The sequence below is a fragment of the Mastigoproctus giganteus genome, chromosome 11 (assembly GCF_048544385.1).
Source record: "Mastigoproctus giganteus isolate SK-2022 chromosome 11, ASM4854438v1, whole genome shotgun sequence".
In the NCBI taxonomy this organism is placed as follows: Eukaryota; Metazoa; Arthropoda; class Arachnida; order Uropygi; family Thelyphonidae; genus Mastigoproctus; species Mastigoproctus giganteus.
Window position 1 is genome coordinate 73,396,356 of NC_143585.1, and position 23,593 is coordinate 73,419,948.

The following is a 23,593-nucleotide window of genomic DNA, read 5'->3' on the forward strand; positions in this document are numbered from 1 at the left end:
GTAATCCTTACAATTTAAAATGGCATCAAGTGATAGAGGAGTTAAAAGAAAGCATTGACCTTAAATGTGGTACAGAAATTAGAGCTAATTGAGAAATTAGAACAAGGCATCTCAGTAGCATGTGTTTGTGAAATTTACGGTGTAAAAAAAAACAAAAAAAACAAACTGTTTCTGATATCCGTAAATCAAAGGCGAAATTGCAACATAATTTTATATTGTACAGTACTGTATATTGTATTAAAGCTCTTTTTTTTTACATTAAGAACAATAAAAAATTCCCCCTCTCAGGTTACATTCGATTTAGCGGACTTTTGGCATTAATGGACACCCCTTCTCCCCTATTAGTCTGTTAAATCGAGGGTTTACTGTATCTTCATTCTTATTTTCATCTTACCTTATTATATACATTTTACGCAATTTATAATGTATAATTTAGTTGCTGTTATATGTGTGCATTTACAGCTGGTTCACTTAAACTCATTATGTATTATAAGTAATTAATTATTTATAATTAGTAAATAAGTAATTAATAGCCCCTTCTTATTTATGGATGTGTTAGTTTCCTCTTACCTTATTATATGCACTTAATCTAATTTTTAATGTGTAATATTGGATTACTACTTAATGTATGAGAAAACTATCCACCTTTATGCATTTAAACTCATTATGTAATTAGTATTCTCTGTTACGAAAATTACTTTCTTAAATACTATTGTTTTATGAGTGGAGGGTAAATGAGGCAGAGACAACTAAGAGAACATAGTTAGAGGTCATGAAAAGGAACATGCAAAGTTTAGAGGCAACTTGAATCAAGGTAGAAAGGAATGGTTTACAAGGATTCACGATCCCAAATAGATAGGATTAGGCTGTGAAAGATCATCATTGTTTTATCCATTAAATTTTGTACCTTCTGAAACGGAATTTTTAGGAGCTTGATCGTGTATTTTTTAAATAATTTGTAATTTACCCTTTATCAAATTTAGTTTCTCTTTCTTAACTTACATCCTGGAAGGTTAGATGTTGGATCTGAAAAGAATCCTGAAACCTTCCTGGCTAACAATCTAGTGTTGATATTGTGCTGGTAGATGATATACATATACTGAGTTGACTTTGAATTATCAAAACTCCTTGTATAGGAATAGACTGGTCTGTGACACTGGTGTAGGTTTAAAGTTGAGAGTGGCTGATATAAGATTGTAGTTCGCACACATGGCAATCAGTTTTTGAGTGTCTGTGGGGAAGAATGGATCATATCAAGGTCTTTTTGACTTTGAATGTGGAATGATTGTGGGAGTAAGGTGGTGCAGGTACCAGTATCTTGACAACAGCCAACATAATTAAGTGCTCCTGTTCTGTGGTGTTATGAGTCTCTGTGACTGGATTAGTAACATTCAAACAACCAGCCAACCGTCATGCATGAAACAGCCATGTGTGGTCAATGCCCATGGTGAGCATCATGTATCTCATCTCGTAACACAGCAGGAATGCAGCACAGTGGCCCAGCTAACCACCCAGTACAGTGTAGGAATAGCAAGATGGAGTAGCTAATGTCTGGCATATAGTCTATGTACCAGACATTAGCTTTTATAGACTGGCAGTTGACGGCTGTCATGGATACCCATGCCCACTGTGAGATAAAAGAAACTGAGCCTTGCATGTTAGCACAACACTTAATCATTAATCAATGACATGTGGAAATCTGTTACCTTGTCTGATGAATCTCCTTTGCAACTCTATCATGCTGATGAGCATATCTGCATTTGGAGAAAGCAACATGAATGCCACCTGTCACACGAGACAGCCGTGTGTGGCTGTCTCATGGGGACTATTTTCATGGCATGCCCTGGGTCTTCTGATCACTGTTGATTGATAGCAATGCCTACCTTTCTGTTATCACCAACCAAGTACACTTCTTCACGATGACAGTGTATCTCTGGCATCTACTAACAAGACAACACTTCATGACACAGGGCCCGGAGGTTGTTAACTGGTTTCAGTAACATGAAATTGAATTCTCCATCCTTCCATGTCTGCCAAACTCGCCCAATCTTAACCAAATTGAGCATATTTGGGACTTACTCGTAAAGGACATTTGATGTTAAAACCATCCACCTGACAATGTGCAGGTATTACTGTACACATTGTGCAACCCAGGGGTAGCTCTACTGCCGGACACCCTGCAACACATTGTAGAATCCATGCCGAGATGTGTGAGCTGTATTATGGGCAAAAGGTCGCCCTATTACGTATGTGTTGTTAATGCAACTCAGTGTAGGTATCAATAAAAACCTATTTTTTTTTTACCATTCCATGTGGTATAAGACTGTCTTTATAATATTTACCTTAATTAATATCAACTGCGTATAGGTATTTCCTAACCAAATATCACAGTTACCAATGTAGAGCAGTTGAATATAGCTCCCAGTGCTTGTGGACTTGAACAGTAAAAGAATGTGCTATGGTGTGACAAATCTTGCCATAGTATTTCATTCTGATAGATGTGTTATGGAGATTGCCTGTTGGAATGTATTGTCCTGACTACGAAGTTCAGCGGAGGTAGTCTAATGACATTGGGCTGTTTCAGAAAGTTTAATGGTGGTAGTGTCTGAAACCACAATGTTGATGATCTACTTGGATGTTTTGGACAATTTTGCATCACCTGTGCTTTGGCAGCACTATGGAAATATGCATTTTCAGCATCAGCATAACAATACTTCATATCATACCCCGAGGTTTATACATTATTATTATTATTATTATTATTATTATTATTATTAGCCATATGGTACAAGGAAGCCTGAAGCTTACATGACTGGTTTGGAGACAGTGTTGTTGAAAAATTAGACTGTTTGACTTAGAGCCCAGACCTTAAATCCATTGAACACTTGTAAGATGAATGATAGCACCAGATTAGGCTGTAGCGAAAATTGCTTTCTTCCAAACTGGTTGTGGCAATGCTTTGCAGAAGGGATGGAGGCAGATGCCAACCAGCATACACCAAAGTTGGTAGGAAGTGTGCATAGGACAGTTGAGGCTCTCATATAGGCCCTGTCATGTGTTAGGTATCTGAATTAAAAGCCTTTTTTCTAATTACTTGTATGTGTTCAAATACTTTTGGTCATACACCATATGACCAAAAGTACAGGCAGTTAGCCTCTCCAAAAAAGTATCCAGACACCCCTGTTTTCACAGTCCATTTAGACCTTCCCTGATAAACAAGAGATTTAGATTGGTATATAAGGAAGACAAGATAGTTCTCATCATATCAAGTACAGCTGAGATACTGATTTTGAGAAGGGTGTTATTGTTGGATGTCACATTACTGGCTTGTTGGTTGATTTGTGAAATTGCTGACAGTCTACACCACGGTTGTCTAATCTGCAGCTATCATGTAACCTATTCCTTCACATTGTGTAGCCATGTAGGCAGCCTACAAGTGTTATGCCTCATATTTAAAACTAAGGGGTGTCACAAAATATAATTACACACTGACTTTTCAAAATATCTGTTTTTAATCATATTTAATTTTTTTTATATTGCTCTCTCATGTTTTATATATCTTCTTCAGAATTTAGCAATATTATTGTAACCATATAATAGGAATGTTATTATATTAATATTATGTAATAATTGGATTTTTGTATTTAATTATTAAATGTAAAAAAAAAAAGAAAAACCTGTGTAAGTATGAACATAGATAATGTATAAGTTCTGTTTTGAAAAGTGCATAAAACGGTGAGGAACTAGTCTTGGAGCCATGGGTTATTTTAGTGTGGCACATGACCTTTGGCATTTTATCTCTTTTGGCTGCTAGCCAAAAAAAAAAAAAAAGGTTCAATGCCCCTGGACACCATCCAGATTCAACTGTTGATGATGTTATCATGAAATGGAAGTGAAGTACCATACAGCTCTACACATGAAGACCATGGAAGCTCACTCCATGTGACCAGGAATATTCAAAAGAGTATTATGACAATCTCATCAGACATCCCCACAAATCACCAGTCAGGAGTTTTAAGGCATCAACAGCGGGTTTGAGGTCTATATGAACAAACTATGTTCAGAGCTTCACAACCTTGGTTTTCATGGGAGAGCAGTGGGACATAGCCAGATGAAAAAACATCAGCAACTACAGTCAACAGCCTCACCCTGCATGTTGTAAGAAATGCTGTAATTTGTCTACAGAGCAGAGGAGATTGGTTCTATGAAGTGACATATTTTGGTGCACCCAATGTGTGGAGAATGCCTGGAGAACATCTGCTGTTGAAGTACATTGTGACAAAAATGAAATTTGGGGAAAGTGGAATTATGGTGTTGGGCTGTTTTTCAAAATGTGACCTAGGACCTTTAATAGGACCTTTTTTTTTTGCAGAGAACCACGCATACTGATACCTTCCTTAATATTTTGGACAATTCCATGCTCCCAGCGATGTGGCAGGTTTTTGGTATAGACCCATGTTTGTTTCAACAGAATAATGCTTGATACCATACTGCTCTTTGGGAACAATTCATGGACATGAAGTACATAAGTTGGAATGGCCATTGCAGAGACCCGTTTAAAACCTTTTTTTTTTTTTTTTTAAATTCAAAACCCCAAACATGAGAGGTATTAGAACCTATAGTACTTAGTACCATGCTTGGGTTGGAGGTTGAAAAGATGAAAGAAAATATTTATTGACACTAGACTTGAACTTCTGTAGATCGTAATTTTCAGGAAATACGTATGAAGGAAGGTTGTTCCAGAAAACGACAGTTGAATGAATAAACTAGGAAGATGAAAAGTTGGTTCTGTAAGTTTGAAGTTAGACAGTAAATGGATGTTGGCTGGTGGCGGCATGTGTTTCGACTGTTTTGAAAGAGAGAGCGAGAATTATAGAAGCCAATTCAGAAGAACAGTGAGCACGGAAGTATCCGTTTAAAAGGCATGCAGCAGAAATAGTACGTCTATGAGACAGCAAGAGGAAAGACTCTGTTAGAGAGGAGTCATTAATTAACCTAACTGCCCTCTTCTGAATGGAATCCAGAAGTCTGAGAGAGAGGTTTTGGGGGCACCACCCCAGATGTGGGAACAATATTCCATTGTAGGGCGGATTTGCAATTTGTACAGTGTGAACAGCTGTTTGGAATAAAAGTAACACCAAGAGCGAAAGAGAACACAAAGTTTTTTAGATGCAGAGGAAGCAATATTTATAATGTGCTTGTGCCAAGAGAGATTAGAAGTCAGGGTAATCCCCAAAAGAGATATAGCATTTTGCCTAGAAATCGGAGTGTCACCAAAGATAAGCATAGGAGCAGAAGAATCCTTTTTGCGAGATAAGACAAGACTTAAGTTTCAGAAGGATTGAAATCAACTAAGTTGTCTTTGCCCCACTGGAGAATTATCTGGAGATCGGCATTCAAGGAATTGGTAGCGGATATTTGAGAAGTTGAAGCTGATTGAGCAGGGCAAGGTTTCTTAAACTGGAAAGTGGAATGCAATGTGCTATCATTGACAAAACTATGGATAGGATTTCCAGTCAATGGAAGAAGGGCTTTAATATACAAGAGGAAAAGAGTGGGGGAAAGAATTGAATCTTGAGGGACACCAGCATTAGTGGAGAAGTTAGAAGAGAGAGAGAGCCATCTACCATCCCATCACCGTCAGTGAGCAAACAGAGAGAAAACTGGATAACCAGTTACAAAAAACAGTTGGAAACCATAAGATGAAAGCTTGTTTAGAAGACCTTTATACCAAACACGATTGAAAGCCTTTGCGATGTTGAGAGCAACTGCTTGTGTTTCACCGAACTTTTCCATTGAATTTGTCCATAAATGGATAACATAAGCCAAAATATCATCAGTGGATCAACACTGACGGAATCCATACTGGCAATCGTTGATCAGATGGAAGGTTTCTAGGTAGTTTAAGAGTTGGCAGTTAATTGATTTCTCCATTACTTTAGAAAGAGTAGAAGTAATTGCAATGGGATGATAATTGGATGGGAGGGATTTGTCACCCTTTTTAGGAACTGGCTGGATATGAGAAAATTTCTAAGCAGAAATAAAAACACGTTTGGAATAAGAAAGTGAAAAAAAGTCAGCAAAGAACAGGAGCACAGGTTTTGAGAACAAGTGGAGAAATACCATCAGGACCTAGTGCTTTCTTAGCATCCAGATTCATCAAAATCCTTCTGACATCCTTTTGACAGAAGACCACAGGAAGCATTGAATGGAGCGTGTTGGGAATGGTGGGAGGTGTTTTATCAAGATCATTAATATATGAGTTGGAAGAAAAATGGCATGCTAGCAGGTCAGCTTTATCCTTGGTTGAAGTGACAACAGAACCATCTGGTTTTGACAGGGGCGGGGGCAGAGATGGGCAAAAGTTGTGGCCAATAGCTTTGGCAAGAGACTAGAATGCTCGGCTACCATTAGGGCAAGAAGCAAGTGTTCTACTCTTAGCCTGTTCAAAATCTAGTTTGGACTGATTAATAACTGCTTTACAATTGTTGCAAGCTTTGGTGTAGGCAGAAAATGAAACTGAAGAATTTAAAACAAGCCAATTACGATATGCAATGTTCTTCTCTTGAACAGCTTCAGCATATTTATTGGAAAACCAAGGTTTAGATAAAGGACAAGATTTTAAAGTGAAGTGTGGGATAAAGGATTCCATTCCTACAAGAATAATTTCACTGACACGATCTGAGGAAATGTTGACATCAGAAGTTTTGAAACAGTAATCCAACCAAGGAAAAGAAGAAAAGAAGTCTTGCAGGTCATCCCATTTTGCATCCTTGTGATGCCAAACAACACGAATTTGGGAATAGCCATGAGATAAAAGCTCCATTGGAGTAGACACAATCACCAAAGGACCACTCACTTCGACCATGTACTTAGAAGGGTTGTTTGCGAGAAAAGATCAATCATGTTGGCTGTATGTTTAGGATTGTCCGATATTCTGGTAAGCAAATGAACAATATGCGCAAGGTTATTAGTAATTACAAAAGCCTCAGCATCTCGACCAGCTGGGTCGGTGTGACTAGAAAATGGAAGCCAGCTGGAGTTGTGAACATGAAAATCACCAAGGAAAATTACCTCACTGTTAGGAAAGTTGGACTGGAGAAAGTCAAGTTGCAAAGAGAGGAAGTCAAAGAGCTTCAAGTGATTAGTGGAGTTGGGAGAACGGTAGAGACAACAGATGAATTTGACACAATGAGGTAGAGTGTGATTTTAAGCCAGAGAAGATCGAAAAGTGGAGATTCCAAATTACCAAGTCTCTGACAGGGAATATCGGAACGGACATATGCACAAGTACCACCTTTGTGGCGAATGGAATCATACAGCGAATAATTTGGGCAACTGAGATGAGCAGTAGTTGAATTAACTGATAAATGAGATTCTGTCAGAAAAAGTACATGGGATTTGGCAGACTGCAAGTGGAAATGGACATTGTTGAGATTAGAATTGAGACCACGTATATTTGTGAAATGAACTAGGAAGTATTTGGGAGGTTTAGATCTTTTTGCAGATAAGCTTACTCTATTAGTTTGACAATTCATGGTGTATTCAATAGTAAGAAAAAGTGGGTGGGGCATGCTGTATGAAGTAATGAAATTTTTGGATATGGCGTACACATGGTAAGAATATACCCAGATCCTTGACATAACGTGGCCTCGACAATGTTCCCCCGCATACACACTACTCAGATTACCTCCTCTCATTATCTGGCACAGTAGAGGTAGCAAGTTTATACACTATCAGATCCGGAAGCCTCCTAAAGGGTTACCAATAGGTTCGGTGTGGTGTACTAACTAGCGGCCAGTCTTTGAACACTGTTTTAGAGCTGTACCCTTGGAATGTAGGAAGATTGGATCTCGCCATGATGTTCATCCTAATCTCAAAAGTCTTCAGTCATATTGCATGATGGAAGAGATGGGGAATGGTTGACTGGAACTTAGCTCTGGAAACTAAACATGGTTTCTACCACTTCAAGCCTCCAGTAAGCAAAGTGGTGGTATTGCACTGGTTGATGAGAGTCATCTACCACCTAGTAATGGAACACTTTGGGTAGAACTGGAGCATTGGGTGAGGGTCATGGCAGTGTATTACACATTAGTAGCTTATTTGGTCACTGTTCTGCAGAGGAAGTATCATGGAGGACTATACCATCTTCAGCCTCTCATTTGTTTGTGGAAAGCCTAACCAGGAGGGTGGATTATGTCATAGCAGCCAAAGGGAGACTGACATGCTATTGTAGTAAATGTGATGTCAGTGTGAACCAGTGTGCATGTAGGTACTTTTTGAAGGGTATTATATATACATATAACTGCACTCCCCACTAACCCCATGAAAATTTAAAAAATTTTCATCTGGCCTATAGTTGAACATCATCATCATCAGCCATTTTCAATCCACTGCAGGATGAAGGCCTCTCCAGCAACTTTCCAGTTCCTTCTGTTTTGAGCACTGGCCATCCATTTACTACTCAAAAACTCATGAATTTCATCTATCCATCTCCACCTTTGTCTTCCAGGTTTTCTTCTAGCTCCTCTTGGGTACCATTCTGTTATTTTCTTAGTCCATCTGTCATCATGTCTTCGAGCTATGTGTCCTGCCCAAGACCATTTTAGTTCTTTAGTTTTGATAAGAATGTCCTTTACTTGAGTTTGCTGCCTAATCCATGTGTTTCTCTTCTTATCTAACAGTCTGATTCCCAATATAATTCGTTCCATTCTTCGCTGTGTAGTTCTTAGCTTCTCTTCCATTTTTTTGGTGAGTGCCCAAGTTTCACTTCCATAAGTCATGGTGGGGAGTATACATTGATTCATTATTTTACGTTTCAGACAAACTGGGATATTGCTCTTCAGTATGTGACCATATTTCCTGAATGCTATCCATCCAAAATTTATTCTTCTCTTGACTTCCAGCCATTTATCATTATTACAGCTAATAACTTGTCCCAGATAAGTATATGACTCCACCTTTTCAATTACTGCTCCTTCAATCATTATTTCCCTTTCTGTGGCATACTTGTTCATCATTACTTTTGTTTTAGCCATATTCATCTTTAGTCCAAAATCCTTACTAACTGTGCATAACTGATTAAGATTTTCCTCTTAATCAGTTATGCACAAAGTTATAGTTGAACAAAGGTTGCCTATCTCTGTTCTAAAGCATCATATTGCAAGCTGATCCTCTGACAGTGAATTTAGTTGCTATGAATCATTTGCATAAGTACAACTTTACAACATTATAAAAGGACTTTTTTTTTTTTAATTGAGCAAGTGGAGGAAAGTTACTGTACTAAATTTACTTAAAAGATAATCTGAAAATATATATTTTTTAAATTGAACAAATGAAAGAAAGTTACTGTACCAATTTTACTTAAAAGATAAAAATCTTAAAATACTTTTTTTCCCTTTTTTGCTTCTTATTTAGTGTTCAGTTAAAATGTTTCCTGTGTAATAGCAAAGAAATTTCAAATTTCTAAAGCAGTACTTATGCTTTTCTGATATTGTGTTCATCCCATTTTCTTTGGCCATCAGAGAATTCAGCTTGCAGTTTGATTTTCCAGTATTGAAATGATTTGAAAATATAAGATAATTTTAAAAGAATCAAATTCTTTTTTTTTTTTTTTTTTTTTGTACTGAAAACAGATTTTAAAATGTATTAAATTTATTAACTTTGTGTTCATCATATTTTACATTTACAGAAATCTTAATCACAACGAGCTTACAGAATTTCCTAGCCTTGGTGTTCGAGCATCTCTCATAATTTTGTCAGTGTAAGTAGAAAAATGTTTTAAAATTCAAGTTTGTTTGTTTGAATATTATGTTAATATATATGTACACATGTTTGAATGTCTGCCTGTACACCTCCAGAAAAAGCCATTATATGTAAACAGGTGGATGTGCTAATATATATTTCAGAAAATAGAAAAACTGTGTGCATATTTACTTTAATGGGGGGCTGTCAGAGTGTCATGATTATTATAAGACATCTCATAATAAAGTTAAGACTGAGTTTATTAACAAAACTTAATTGATATAAGTTACTTTGATGGTAATAAATTAAGCTTTATTCTGTATTACTGTAAATGAGAATACACAAAAATATATCATATTAGATGGTGGATGACTCTCATCATCTGGTACAGTAACACCACTTTGAGGTCTGAAGTGGTGGAAATATATGGTCTTCTTTTCAGTCATGTTTTTTGAGGTTATGACAAGCATCATCAAGATCCAGTATTCCTTACATTTAAGATGGTTTTTGCAGGCCACCTACCAGATTGTCCCTATTGGTGATAGGGGGCTTTTGAATCAGGTGGTATATATTTTGTTGCCTCTAATGTGGCTGTGGCTGGAGGGACTCTGTGTAGTACGTTTTTGGGGGTTATTGCTGAGACTGTGTCATTTACTGAGCTGAGTACAGTCAGTCCTCGTATAGCATGATAGTTGTGTTCCTAGAAACCCTTGTGCAATGCAAAATCGTGTAATATAAACAACAGGCCCTATGGGAAAAATGGGGTTATGTGCCAACCAAGACGCCTCCATAGCCAGGTGGGAAGGAGCAGCAGTGCGTAGCACACGCTTCTTGATTAGACCAGGGTTCGAGCCCGTCACCACCAAATACGGAGGATGCGGAAAGGTTAGGGAATGACCACCGCATATCCCGGAACAATATGGCCTTAGTTGCTAATGCTCCTAAAAACCAAATAACAAACAAACAACAAACATTTACTTACATATATTATAATATAGTACATTCCATCACGTGACGGCCACGTGATAGTACATTCCATCACGTGGCTGTCAATCCCCTACTTCTTCGGGGGCTTTGAGTGGATTGACAGCCCATCTGATGTAATGTCTCATACCTACCCGTTTCTGTTGTCCCTATACCAGTTTTGCCTTTTTGTTATATTAATTTAACTTTCAATTTTGCATTTTAAATTTAAATTTAAATTTTTCAAATTTACATTTTAAATTTAAAATATTTCATTTACTTATTTTTATTTTAGTTTAATTTTTATGATCGTTCTCTACAGCAAACTGTGATAGGGGACACAAAGCCCAAAGGGTAAGTATCTGATATTGTGAAGGCTCTTACCTACTGTTACTGTCCTGATGAAGTTGCAGATTAGAAAGGGATTTATTTCCTGCCTTCTAATTGTTATATAGGTAGCGAAGCTTTTTACTGTGCAGTCGCACTTACTTTATACTGTGTCGTGTTGGTGCATTAGCCTCAGGCCCCGACATCCTATGCTAGTGTGTGTGTGTGGGGGGGGGGGTTTATTTGGTTGTGTGTGGTTGGTTTTCTGTTAATTCCTTATAAAATATGCCTACAATGGGATTTACATATGTTTTTACAGTTATTTGTACATTTGTTTTTGCCTTACCTCGGACTGCGCCTGTAACGCTTTTCTAAGGCATAACAGCACGTATATGTCCTTTGGTATGGCTATATACGTATATACAGCCTCTTACTAGGTGATATTTTCTATTATTTTTATCTTGGGGGGGAAATTTTTGTTTAGGGTTGTAGTGTGGTCAAATGACGAGCCTCGTCTGAGCGCAAAAAACAGTATAAACATGGGGAATTTTATTAAATGCTATGGTATTTTTAGATTATTTTCTATGAATGTATGTGGGTTGACATTAGGGTGGTACGTTCTAATATTTGCGTATATGGCTGCTTTTATATGATACCTACTGTATTAGGTGGGTATTTTATTTATCAACCATAACGAAATATATATCAACCATATATTTCGTTATGGTTGATAGCAATTTTGCTGTCTAAGAAGACAGCTTACTGGTTGTTATCCGGGTTTGTCCGTTCAATGGTTAAGTCTGTTGGGTAAATATACTGTGCTACTGTGCCAAAATTGTCATGGTTGATCACAAGTACGTCATCAATAAATATGTAAAATGTAATATTGTCTGTGATGCTGCTTTCATATGGTGCAGGTAAAGGTTAGCTGTGGAGCATGAACTGCTAGAACCCATAGCTATCCCCCCCTGCATTGCATGTATGTATTATCTCCCATTAGTACATAGTTGCCTTTGACACAGAGTTTGACGAGGTCATTCCAATATTGTTTGCTGCATTTTATGATGTTGTGATATTTTTGTAAGTATAGCAGGAGTACTTCTATTAAATTGCTATGTGCTATACTTGTAAAGAGGTTTTTGAAGTCGTATGTGTAAATACTTTTTATGTTATTGCTTTGTTTTGTGATATAGTCCAAATATTTTTTGTTGTCGTTGATAATTCTGGTGTTTTTTATTTCATTAGTAATGTCTTTTAATTTATCTTCCATTATCTTACTGGAATACTTTATATAGCTATTTTTGCCTGATGTAATAAATCTTTTTCCTGTTGGCACTTTGTGATATTTTGGTATCCAATATATGTAAGGGTATTGCATCCTGTCTATTTTTATTTTAAGTTTTTTATGCATAGTCAATATTTTTTTTCTGATGCTGTTTGGTTTGGTTCAATTCCTCATTGATAGCTTCTATGTAGTATTTTTTTACATATAGTGCTGAAAACACGCACGCACGCACGCACGCACGCACGCACACGCACACACACACACACGTACGTACGTACGTGTGTGAGTTGTCAGTTTCTCTTGAGCAGTGGCACAAATATTATAAAACAAAAGTCATTTATCATACAAAACTGCTTGCAAGTATATACATAACTGGTATTCATTTACATTTAATCTGTTAATACATGCTATCATTTCCATAAAATTTCTCTCAATTAACAATATCAACTCTCTCTACAGCTGCAAACACTAAACTAATTCAATCTTAATCACTTCCTGATATTTCTCTTAATCAGCAATATGAATTCTCTTCACAACAGCAATCTGCAAGCTAACTTAATACTAACAATTCCATATATCTCTTAATTTAGCAGTATCAATTTTCTTTACAACTTCAACCAATAAACCAACTCAATACTAAACATTTTCTGTAAATTTCTCGTAATTTCTTGAACTTTAAAACTTCCTTCAACTTCCCTTTTTTAAAAATAATTACAGTTTTATCTAAGCACCCTTTCCTATACAACACAGTTCAGAGGACTTATGTTCCTTCTCTTTCACGATGGAATTCCTTCTGGAGTGTGGTGAAGTCTTTCTTCTTAGTTGAACTCTGTCGTATAGCTCTTCCAGCACTGTCTTATTTCGGGATTTCGAGAACAGTTCTCTGTTAATACTGAAGGAAATTACTACAGCAGTAGTAGAAGCCAGGTCACTATCTGACTGACTTGTTACTCAGCTTCCGGATTAACTTCTAGCAGGAACATGCCTAGCGGAACTCTTCACTATATAGTGTGACACTCCTAGAACTGTACCCTGAACTGAACCCAGAACTACCACTGCAAGTCTGCAACCCCTCCAAACAACAACCACAATCCACTCTTTTGGTGCAAGAACCTTATTTATTTCCTTTTAATTTACATATCTCCTCCTATCTAATTTAAACCTGACCCAATCATTGTGTTGTTATTTAAACTTGCTCTTCTTCCTTTGGTGTTAAAAACAGAATGTTTTTCCCACACAAAGAAACTCTTTCACCTTTTATTTCTAGATCACCTGCTGACGATACCTTTGAACTGCTTCATACTGATGCCCTTTCCCAAAATGCACTAAGTGTCGCATCCTCAAGTAGCGGTGTAATAGAGGGAATAAACTATTGTTCAGAAGATTTTAATTTTAATCCTTCCACATCTGCCCTACCATTGTTTACCATATTCCTTAAGTACCCTACCAGGCCTACTCCCACTAATGGAAATATTTCCATAATGATGTTTTTGTTATTCCTTAAGTGCTTTACTTCCACACACTATACTTACTAAGAGAAATATATTTGTAAAATTTTGTCTTACAGTTTCATGACATTTTCAGGTTTCTGTAATCCCTTTGTTACAAATTCTGTAATATCAGTGATTTATTTTTGTCGATTTTATAACCTTTATGTGAATAAATCATAAACAATTATTTTTTAAATTATTACCGAAAAACCGGTATTTTTGTATCAATACTGGTATTTCAAATCCTGAAAAAAAAATGACTGAGATCTCGACTGACTGACTTCAACAGTACTTCAGATTTATCAAATTTATTTATTATACTTCTAGAATTAGTGTATGAGCACTGGTTTTTGCTATTAGTAATCTTAATACAGCCCATATATTTGCCCATATAAAACAGCCAAGAAAAATCTACCGTACAAGCCTTGCACAAGCTCTCCAGGGTAAAACTGATTTACAAGGCTCTCATAATGTACTTTCTCCTGTAATGCCTTGGCAATATTCTAGATCCTTTCAGCTTTAGCTCTAATTCACAATTTTTCTCAGTGTGCTCACCGTTGTACGTCCCTGAGCCAGAGAATCCCCTGCTAGTTTGACTGCTTTGTTTTTAAAATTTTAAAATTAAAAAAATTAAAAATATTATACTAAGTTACATAAGTGCAATAACGACATCACATTATTCCCACGGTATGTGACAGCAGTATATACTAATCTATAAAATTACATTATGTATTATGTTATACAGTTATGTTATAAAATACATTTGTATCCTTAAAAATTTATAATTTTTACAGACGGTAAAAACACTTGTAATATTAATTATACTCATTTGGAATTACATAAAAGAATATTTAACAACATTTATGTCATTCTTATTTATTAATGCAGTAATACTGAACAGTGGTTGTAAAATTCTCACCTGCTTCTACTGTTGTTTTTGAGCAATTTTCAAGGCCAAGTAATCAAGAATTTCACTTACTTTATCAGATAAATACAAGTAATAACTGCATTATTAATTGTAGCAGGAAAAAAAAAAAATCAGTAATTTTTAAGTAATAGAAAAGTCTACTTAGGTTTTCAAATATTACTCCTCAGTAGCTAAAGCAGCATCTCCTTTCATTTAGTTTTTCAACAAATTATTGTGTTTCAGGTTTGTTTTTGTGCTATACATTTAAGTAATCCAAGAAAGAAAATTTTGTTTGGGAGTTAACTGTTACCATCTAAGCATCTGATTATAATTTATAAAAGAATATGAATAAAATAATATGGATTCAAAAGTTTTATACAAGCATAGTAGTTTCTCATTATATTTTTGGAAACCTAAATATTGAGTTTTATTCTTTCAGCCAACAGAATGAAATTTCCTGGATTAATTCTTCAGCTCTGGAATGTTATCCAAATCTGCAAACTTTGGATCTTAGCCATAATCAGCTAGTCAGTATTCCTGTTGAAATTTTCAATAATTCTGCAAAGCTACAACATTTGTAAGTTACTTTTGCCTTTTTTTATTGTTTATTTTAATTATTATTATTGTACTTTGTCTGCATTATTATATATAAATATTATTTTAAATAATTTTTATTCTTTGTTTTAAATATTCTGTTTCATAAATTAAAGCTTTTCTGTTACGATTTATAAATTGACACAAAAGTTTTTTTTTTTTTTTTTTTTTTTAAAGATATGCCCATTGCTTTGTACTTTAATTACAGGTATATATCATAGGAAAATGTTGTTATTTTAATTTGTATGTATTATTATATTTCGTTTTTATATAGATATATATATATATATTTTTTTTTTTGCATTATTCTGGAATTATAAATTTTTAATTTTATAGAGCTATACACCCACTTCTTTTTTTTTTAATAATTACCTCATTTCGAATTTTATTTGTTCCTTTATACAAAGATATGAATGAGAACATGAAAGTAAGCAAACTGATTGCATTAACTAATAATTGTTTCTAAAGATTAAGAAAGTGGGTCATTGAAATTTCTCACTACCATCTATGGCACTATTTTGAAGAAGCAGGTTTAAAGCATCTCATTACTTAGTCTTATGGACTCTGGTAGGGGTGTGTGTGCGTTAGCCACACCCAGTTTCATTTTGGAAATTAGTGCAGATTAAGCATGGTACAATTGTTTCCTTATGATTAGTTTCTATCACTTATGCATCACATACTATGTAATTACTTGCCATTTAAAACTACTCTCATAAATAATTATTTTTAGCTCAAAATTTATAGTACTATTATTATATATATTTTAGCTTAATGTTTATTTTATTGGGATTGCCTCTCAATTTTCATTATAGATTGTTGTATAAATGCAAATTTAGTCTATTTCTAAGAGTGAAATGTTAATGTTTATCTTATTTCAGTAACTGGTGAAACATTAGATAAACATTAACATTTATCTAATGTTTCAATAACAGGTGTTTTATTTTCAACTGAAATGTTTGATCATTTAATATGTGCACATATAGTTATGGTGTGAACATATAATAGTTGTATTTATCAGATCTGTCAGTTTGAATTGTAATTTAGCTAGTTTAGTTTAGTAGCATCTAAATTAATTTAGATGCAACTAATAAAATTCTGAAATATGTTATGTGTAATTTTTTAATGTATATGAATAGGATTTTGAAGTTGAAGTAGAATCAAACTAAATCTGAACATCAAATTTAAACCAAATCTTTGATAATATTTAAAGTATGTTTAAAACATTTACTTTTTAAATGGAAGGGCTAATTCAAAATTTTAAATCTGGAAATTAATTTTTAAGAAAGAAAACCTCCTAATGTTAAAAACAAAATATGATTTCTGTATTCAAACTGTGGTAATACCAGGTAAAAGAGAGTCTACTTTTTGATATAGAATTTTAGCTGAATAGATTTAAAGACCGTTCTAGTCATTACATCCCTGTACTGAGTGGTCACCTTATTAGGTACACCTACCTGATAGAGAGTATGATTGTTATTTTCTCCTTTAGCTTTCAGAACAGCTTGGATTTGTTGTGGCATGGACTCAGTGAGACATTGAAAGCATGCCATGAGGTTGCTGCTCCATGTTCACTCAGTTGTTTTCCACAGTTCCAAATTGGATGGTTGCAGATCTCTACTCTGAAGAACTCATTCTGCCTCATCCTATAGATGCTCAATTGGGTTGAGATCTGGTGACTAGGAATCCATTGCAGTAGACTGAATTTGCTAATGTTCCTTGAATCAGTTCTGTACAATTCTGGCCATTTCACAAGGCCAGAATTGTACAGAACTGATTTATCCTGTTGGTGGAAGAGCCCATTCACAGATGGATATACTGCAGCCACAAAGCGGTGTGCCTGGTCAGAAACAATTTCCAGATAACCTTGGCAGTAAAATGTTGCTCCAATGGTATTAAGAGGCCCATTGTGCACCATGAAACACACACCCCACAGTATTACGCTGCCACCACTAGCCTCATTATTGACCCCTGGCAGTCTGGCTCCATGGACCCATGATGATTTTGCCATATTCCGGTCCTCTCATCAGTGTGAAACAGCAGAAACTGGTATTAAAACATTAACACTGAAAGACATTGCATAAAATATTGGATTAGTATGGGAGAAAGTAAGCTCAATTGCAATTTTAAACTGGTAAAAATGTATTGGAAAGAATCCAGATCACTAATAATAACATCGAATTAGCAGCATTTTCAGAACAAGAAGCAAAGGCTGCTTGTAATATACTTGTTAGCATCCTTGGAGCATATGACTTGTTTGCTTGGATTGAGATGGATGTAGAAGTTCCAGTTATGCATTGCCTGAGTGAGGAAGAACTTGCAGCCTTTGTGAACAGTGGGAAGACAATTGACAAACTGAAGGCCAGTGATGCAGGGAATAACTCAGAAGATAATGTGGATGATTTGTTTAAGGAAAAAAGCACTGGAAATTAATGAAATTAATAGTGCTTGAAAACGTTAATGAGGTGATGGCGTGGTTAGAACATCAGAGTGATAGTGAGCATCTTCATTTATTGCATCTGACCACGATTAGGAATTATGTACTTAAAAACGCTGTTATAATTTCTGGCAAAACAAATTACATGACTATTTCAGGATGGATGGATAAAATGTAAGTCCATAGTAGCATTGTGTATTAATAGAGTGTAAAGGGAATGATATAACCTTTAATACTTTGTTTTATCTGTATACACATAAAACATTAATAAATAAAGTATTTATTTACTATGTAAAGTGTATTTATGTAAAAAAATCTGGGCGGGGGAATGGTAAATTTTTTTAGCTATAATGCACTTTGCTTATAATGTGGGTATTAAAGTTGTTGCCTGAAACCCATGTTATATCAAGGTTGCACTGTATACATGTATATGTTGAATAAAATAACAAGAAAGTGGAAATAAGAAGATAGAAAAATGGGGAAGTAGTCTAGTGCAGTCAAAGGCAGCAAATGCTAAACCTAAGCAGAGCATGTACAATAAAGTTGGGGGGGGGAAGAAAGTGAGGGAGATAGAGTGATAGAAGGGAGATAGAAGGTAACAAATAAAATATGCATAATAAGAAATAAATAATTACAACATTGATAAAATAATTATGAAATTGACAAAATAAGGATGTTGCCACACAACTTACAAAACTGGCCTCTCATCAGGTGTCAACGGCCAGGATTTCTTTTATAAATTCTAGTTTTAATATCTCATCTTCATAGTGTCAGTTGTAAAGTTCACAAGCCATTTTCTAAAACCTTTTAATCCTTGTAATTTTTATTTTGTTTACAGATTTTTATTTTTATTTTCATTTATTTTGGTAACAAAATTTTTTCTCATTTTTATTTATGTTTATGCTTTTTACCCCTTTGTCTTGCATCAGAAATGAAGACACATGTTGCTGTTATGCTTGCAATCCTCATTGTTGATGTGTGATGAGAGACTGGTTTTTAAGTTCTGTGGCAACATCCTTATTTTGTCAATTTTGTAATTATTTTATCAATTTTATAATTATGCTATCAGTTTTGTAATTATTTATTATTTATTATGCATATTTTATTAGTTATTATCTATCTCCCTTCTATCGCGCGTCCGTAGCCAGGTGGGAAGGAGCAGCAGTGCGTAGTACACGCTTCTTGATTAGACCAGGGTTCGAGCCCGTCACCACCAAATACGGAGGATGCGGAAAGGTCAGGGAATGACCACTGCATATCCCGGAGCAATATGGCCTTAGTTGCTAATGCTCCTAAAAACCAAATAACAACAACAACAACAACAACAACCCTTCTATCCCCCTTCTGTCACTCTGTAGAAAAGTCTACACTGTTTGAGTAGGAGCAACTGGTTTTGAGTGTGTGTTAAACAGATTAGTCATGTCATTTCTGCTTCTAGTGTTGTATATAATAGTAAATTATGAAAGGCAATCATTATGAAAAAGCTTACTTTAATTAGAAATGCTTTATTTATGTAAAAAAATTTTACATAAAAATTTACTTAGTAATAATTAAAATAAAAATTTTACATTTTTATTTTAATTATTACTAAGTATCTGAATAATGTTACTTGTACTGTACATTATTATCAATAAATCCAGAACAATAGGAACAGGTAAATGTCTGCTTATTCTGCTGTTCTACTTGTCATAATTTTACACAAATAATACACAAAATTATATTATTATTAGTTCTATATGTCAAAATATGATTGTATGAATTTTAAAAATTAGTTAATGTACACATAGCATTATATTTCATGTATATTAGCAAATAGTAATATTTCATGATTTTTATATATATATATATATATATATATATATATAAACCAGAAAAACAACTTTTATGTATGAACCAAAATATAATTTCATTTCTGCACATCACCAACATTCCTATTCATTCCCCAATCAGTGCATGGCAATAAACATTACATCCAGTGCTTCAGTGTGATATGTATGAAAAATAGAAATAATAATTGCCAGAAATTTCTGTTGATTCGATTTTAATGAAATTTGGGAAGGCTCAATAAATCATTTGAAACAAGTCAAATATGAAATATCATGAAAACCTTTGGAGTTATTTCATGCAAATGAATGGACAAAGAAATAATAATTCCTGGATTTCTATTGCCCAATTTTAATGAAATTTGGGTTGACTTGACAAATTTTTCTGCAAGAGCCAAATATAAAATTTTATGAAAATTCATCCATTAGGAGTAAAGCTATATTATGTATGGATTGGCAAGTGGACATGATGAAGACGATAGGCACATTATGCATATATGGTAGTGTGCCGTAAAGAGGCTATGGAATTTTGAATGGTCAAAAATTATAAATAAATAAAAATTAAGCAAAAGCAGACACATAACTAGTAAAATCTTTATTCATACTAAGTGTGTCACTCCTTATTCTTATTTATTTTTTGTTATATTATTTTTTATAATTTTTTACCGTTCAAAACTCTGTACCCATTTTTAAAAATTCAAACCATAACTCCTTGCCCATTCAGAATCAGATACATGTTTTTATGCATCTGATTCTGAATGGGTCAGGAGTAATTCTTGTGATATAGCATTAGCATTAGTAGAGGCATATGATGCAAGAAAGCAAGCTTATACTTACATCAGTCAAAAAACAAGCTTACATCAGTCAAAAAAAAAAAAAAAAAAAACCTTCCCATTTCACCCATTCATTCAAGAAGTTTGTCCAGTTCCTTGAATTTATTTAAGCTATCAACTTCCACGATGGATGAAAGTTTGTTCCAGCAAACAACCACCTGTTGGCTAAAGGCAAATTTCCGCACACCTGTTCTGAAACTGTCTTTCCTCAATTTGAATTTATGCTCCCTCAAGTGTGTAATCTGAGCAAGAAGAAGAATCCCATAGGAACAGGTAATTCTCTTATCTTGGCATGTAGAACTATTCCTATAATAAATAAGAAAAAGTAGACATGCACCTAGCAAAATGTTTATTTATACTAAATGTGTCCCTGATTATTCTTATTTATTTTTTTTTATTGTATAATTTTTATTATACCATTCAAAGCTCCACACCCATTTTTCAAAATTCCACAACCATAACTTCCTACCTGTTCAGAATCAGCTGCATGTCTATATGAACTCTTTTACTTGTTTTGGCATGTAGAACTGCTCATATAATTTTGTAGGTATAATTTTAGAAACACTCACTCTATTTATATATCTGTTTCATTTTATTTTGTTTATATATTGACCCTTATTTTCAGATCTTTGAGCAGTAATCATTTGGTTAACCTTGAAAGAGGATTATTTGATGGACTTGCCTCTCTTCAGACACTTAAACTAAATAAGAATAGAATAACTAAAATACCAAATGGCTTATTTCATCTCCTGAAAGGCTTAAAACACTTGTAAGTCAGACTGTTTTTGTTTCAGCATTTTAAAATTTTGCTCTTTAAAGAATAAAAGTGATAGAATAATTTTTCAATAGGTATAATAATGTGGCTTTTTATAGAATTATAAATTCTTAGGTTTATTGGATAGAATTACCGAACCTTGGCTGTTTTAGAATGTAAACTAAGACATTTCACCATTAAAAAAAATCAGAACATTACTAAGTATTTTTATTAAAAATATTGCCACCAATAATATATACATATTAGTTTTTACATTTGCAGATCATTGGAATATTGACATTTATCTAATTGTGCGTTGGATCTCTTCAAGTCCAAATAATGATCTGGATTCATTGTATTGTGGTTCTTCACGTTTCCTGTAGAATCTTCCATAACAGTGTACTGCATCTGGTGATAGTTATTCTACAGACTATCCTTCTCTGTGTGTAATATATAAGACTGTTTGTATTAGAATAAGTAAAACAATCAGAAATAATATATGGATGAGAATAAGTAAAGGACAGGGATATCTTTTGAAGGAGGTAAACACAAATTGTATAGAGGTACTCAAACAAAACTGTGGGGTAAAATAGATATAAAATATACAGTATAGTATAATGTCTAAATAATGAGAAAAACTATATATGAAATGCATATTATTATATAACCTACAATCCTAATGACTTTTTCAAGGGTCTGCCAACACCAAGAAATTTTCTCGTTGAGAAAAAAAGTAGTTCGAAAGCAAAATTTTAATTCAAAAAATCTTGAAATTGGTAATACTTAGTCAAATTTTCCTGTCATATTCAAAAAATAAGTGAGCTAGACCCCAGAGCCTTTGAATTGAAACACTCTGTATATAGTATATGTACACACATGCAGGGAGATTTCTGGAGAGCTGCAAAGAGATGACTATTGACTGGTAGAAAGATAGCATAATGTAGTCACAGCAAACTGCAGTCAGTAGCATATGTTAGCTTCACAAAATATTATGCTACCAAGAAAGATGGTTGTCTTCTTTTAAAACTTATTTTCATTAGAAATAAAAATTTTATTAGCTTATCTCTTTTTGCTAGAGCAAAAGATATAACACTTTTGTTAAGCAAAGGAACATAAGAAATGATGGAAAATGGATTACTCACCAGTAGCAGGAGTATATAGAGCATGTCAGGTGTCAGTTCCTTCAGTAATTCAGACCTTGGTTTGATCTAGAGTTCAATTTGATCTAGTGTATTAAGAATTTTCAGATAAAGGAACCACTAGGTGACAGTGATCACAATGTACTGATGTGGGATTTACTTAAAGATATAATTACCATCAGAGGTTAAAGGGAAGGGTTTTTGCTTCAGTAAAGGTGACTACAGTGGTCTCAGACTGTTTTTAATTCTGTACAGTAGGACCAACTGATGATGTTACCAACAGCAAATTCTAAGTGGGAAGCATTCATGGAATTAATCCTGGAAGCTACCAGGCTTTTCGTACCGATTAAGAAATATTGTTCAAGGTTTAGGCTTCAATGTTGTCAAATGAACTAATGAGACTCGTGGCAGAGAAGAAAAATGCATGGGATGCATATAAATTATCAGGTGACACAGAAACCTATGGCAGATATAAGATAGTCGGTAATCAAGTCACAAAGGAGATTAGGCAAGCGAAGGCAGATTACGAGAAATCCTTGGCAAAGAATGCTAAGAAAAACAGCAAGGACTTCTTTAATTATATAATCTCTAAAAGGAAGGGGATGAATCAGATTGATTCGATATCAACTTGATATCGATGGTTCAACTGTTGATGATCCTGCACAGATAGCTCACAAACTGAATGAGTATTTTGCATCTACATTCACACATTAGGAGTTATTAAGGGAGGAAAATGCCAGAAGTTTATCAAACTGTAACAAGGTGCTTAATGATTTTGTAATAACTGAGAGAAAAGTGGAGGACAAATTGTTGAAGTTAAACATAAGGAAGGCACCTGGGGTGGATGGGATCTATCCAGTTATATTAAAGGAGGGGCCAGGAAGTAAGCAAACCCTTAGCTATAATTATGAGAGCATCCTTGGACTTGTGGGAAGTCCCCACAGATTGCAGTTAAGCAAATGTATCCCCAATTCACAAAGGGGGATCGAAGGGTGACACGAGCAATTACAGACCAGTTAATTTAACTTCTGTTCCGGGTAAAATAATGGAGTCACTGGTTAAAGATGCAATGCAGGATCATCTAGACAAGACTGCAGTAATAATTCAGACACAGCATGGAGTTATTAAGGGAGGAAAATGCCAGAAGTTTATCAAACTGTAACAAGGTGCTTAATGATTTTGTAATAACTGAGAGAAAAGTGGAGGACAAATTGTTGAAGTTAAACATAAGGAAGGCACCTGGGGTGGATGGGATCTATCCAGAGGAGGGGGCAGGAAGTAAGCAAACCCTTAGCTATAA

At 34.7% G+C, this 23,593-nt stretch overlaps 1 protein-coding gene across 1 annotated transcript in view; it reads left to right on the forward strand.

The window, feature by feature from the left end:
* LOC150078125 (uncharacterized) overlaps window positions 1-23,593 on the forward strand; it is a 281,371-nt gene that overhangs the window by 79,510 nt on the left and 178,268 nt on the right. The window contains exons 4-6 of the mRNA XM_090384470.1: window positions 9,692-9,763; window positions 15,156-15,293; window positions 21,026-21,169. Of these exons, the coding sequence (XP_090240596.1) occupies window positions 9,692-9,763; window positions 15,156-15,293; window positions 21,026-21,169 (354 nt within the window). The remainder of the gene's footprint in view (window positions 1-9,691; window positions 9,764-15,155; window positions 15,294-21,025; window positions 21,170-23,593) is intronic.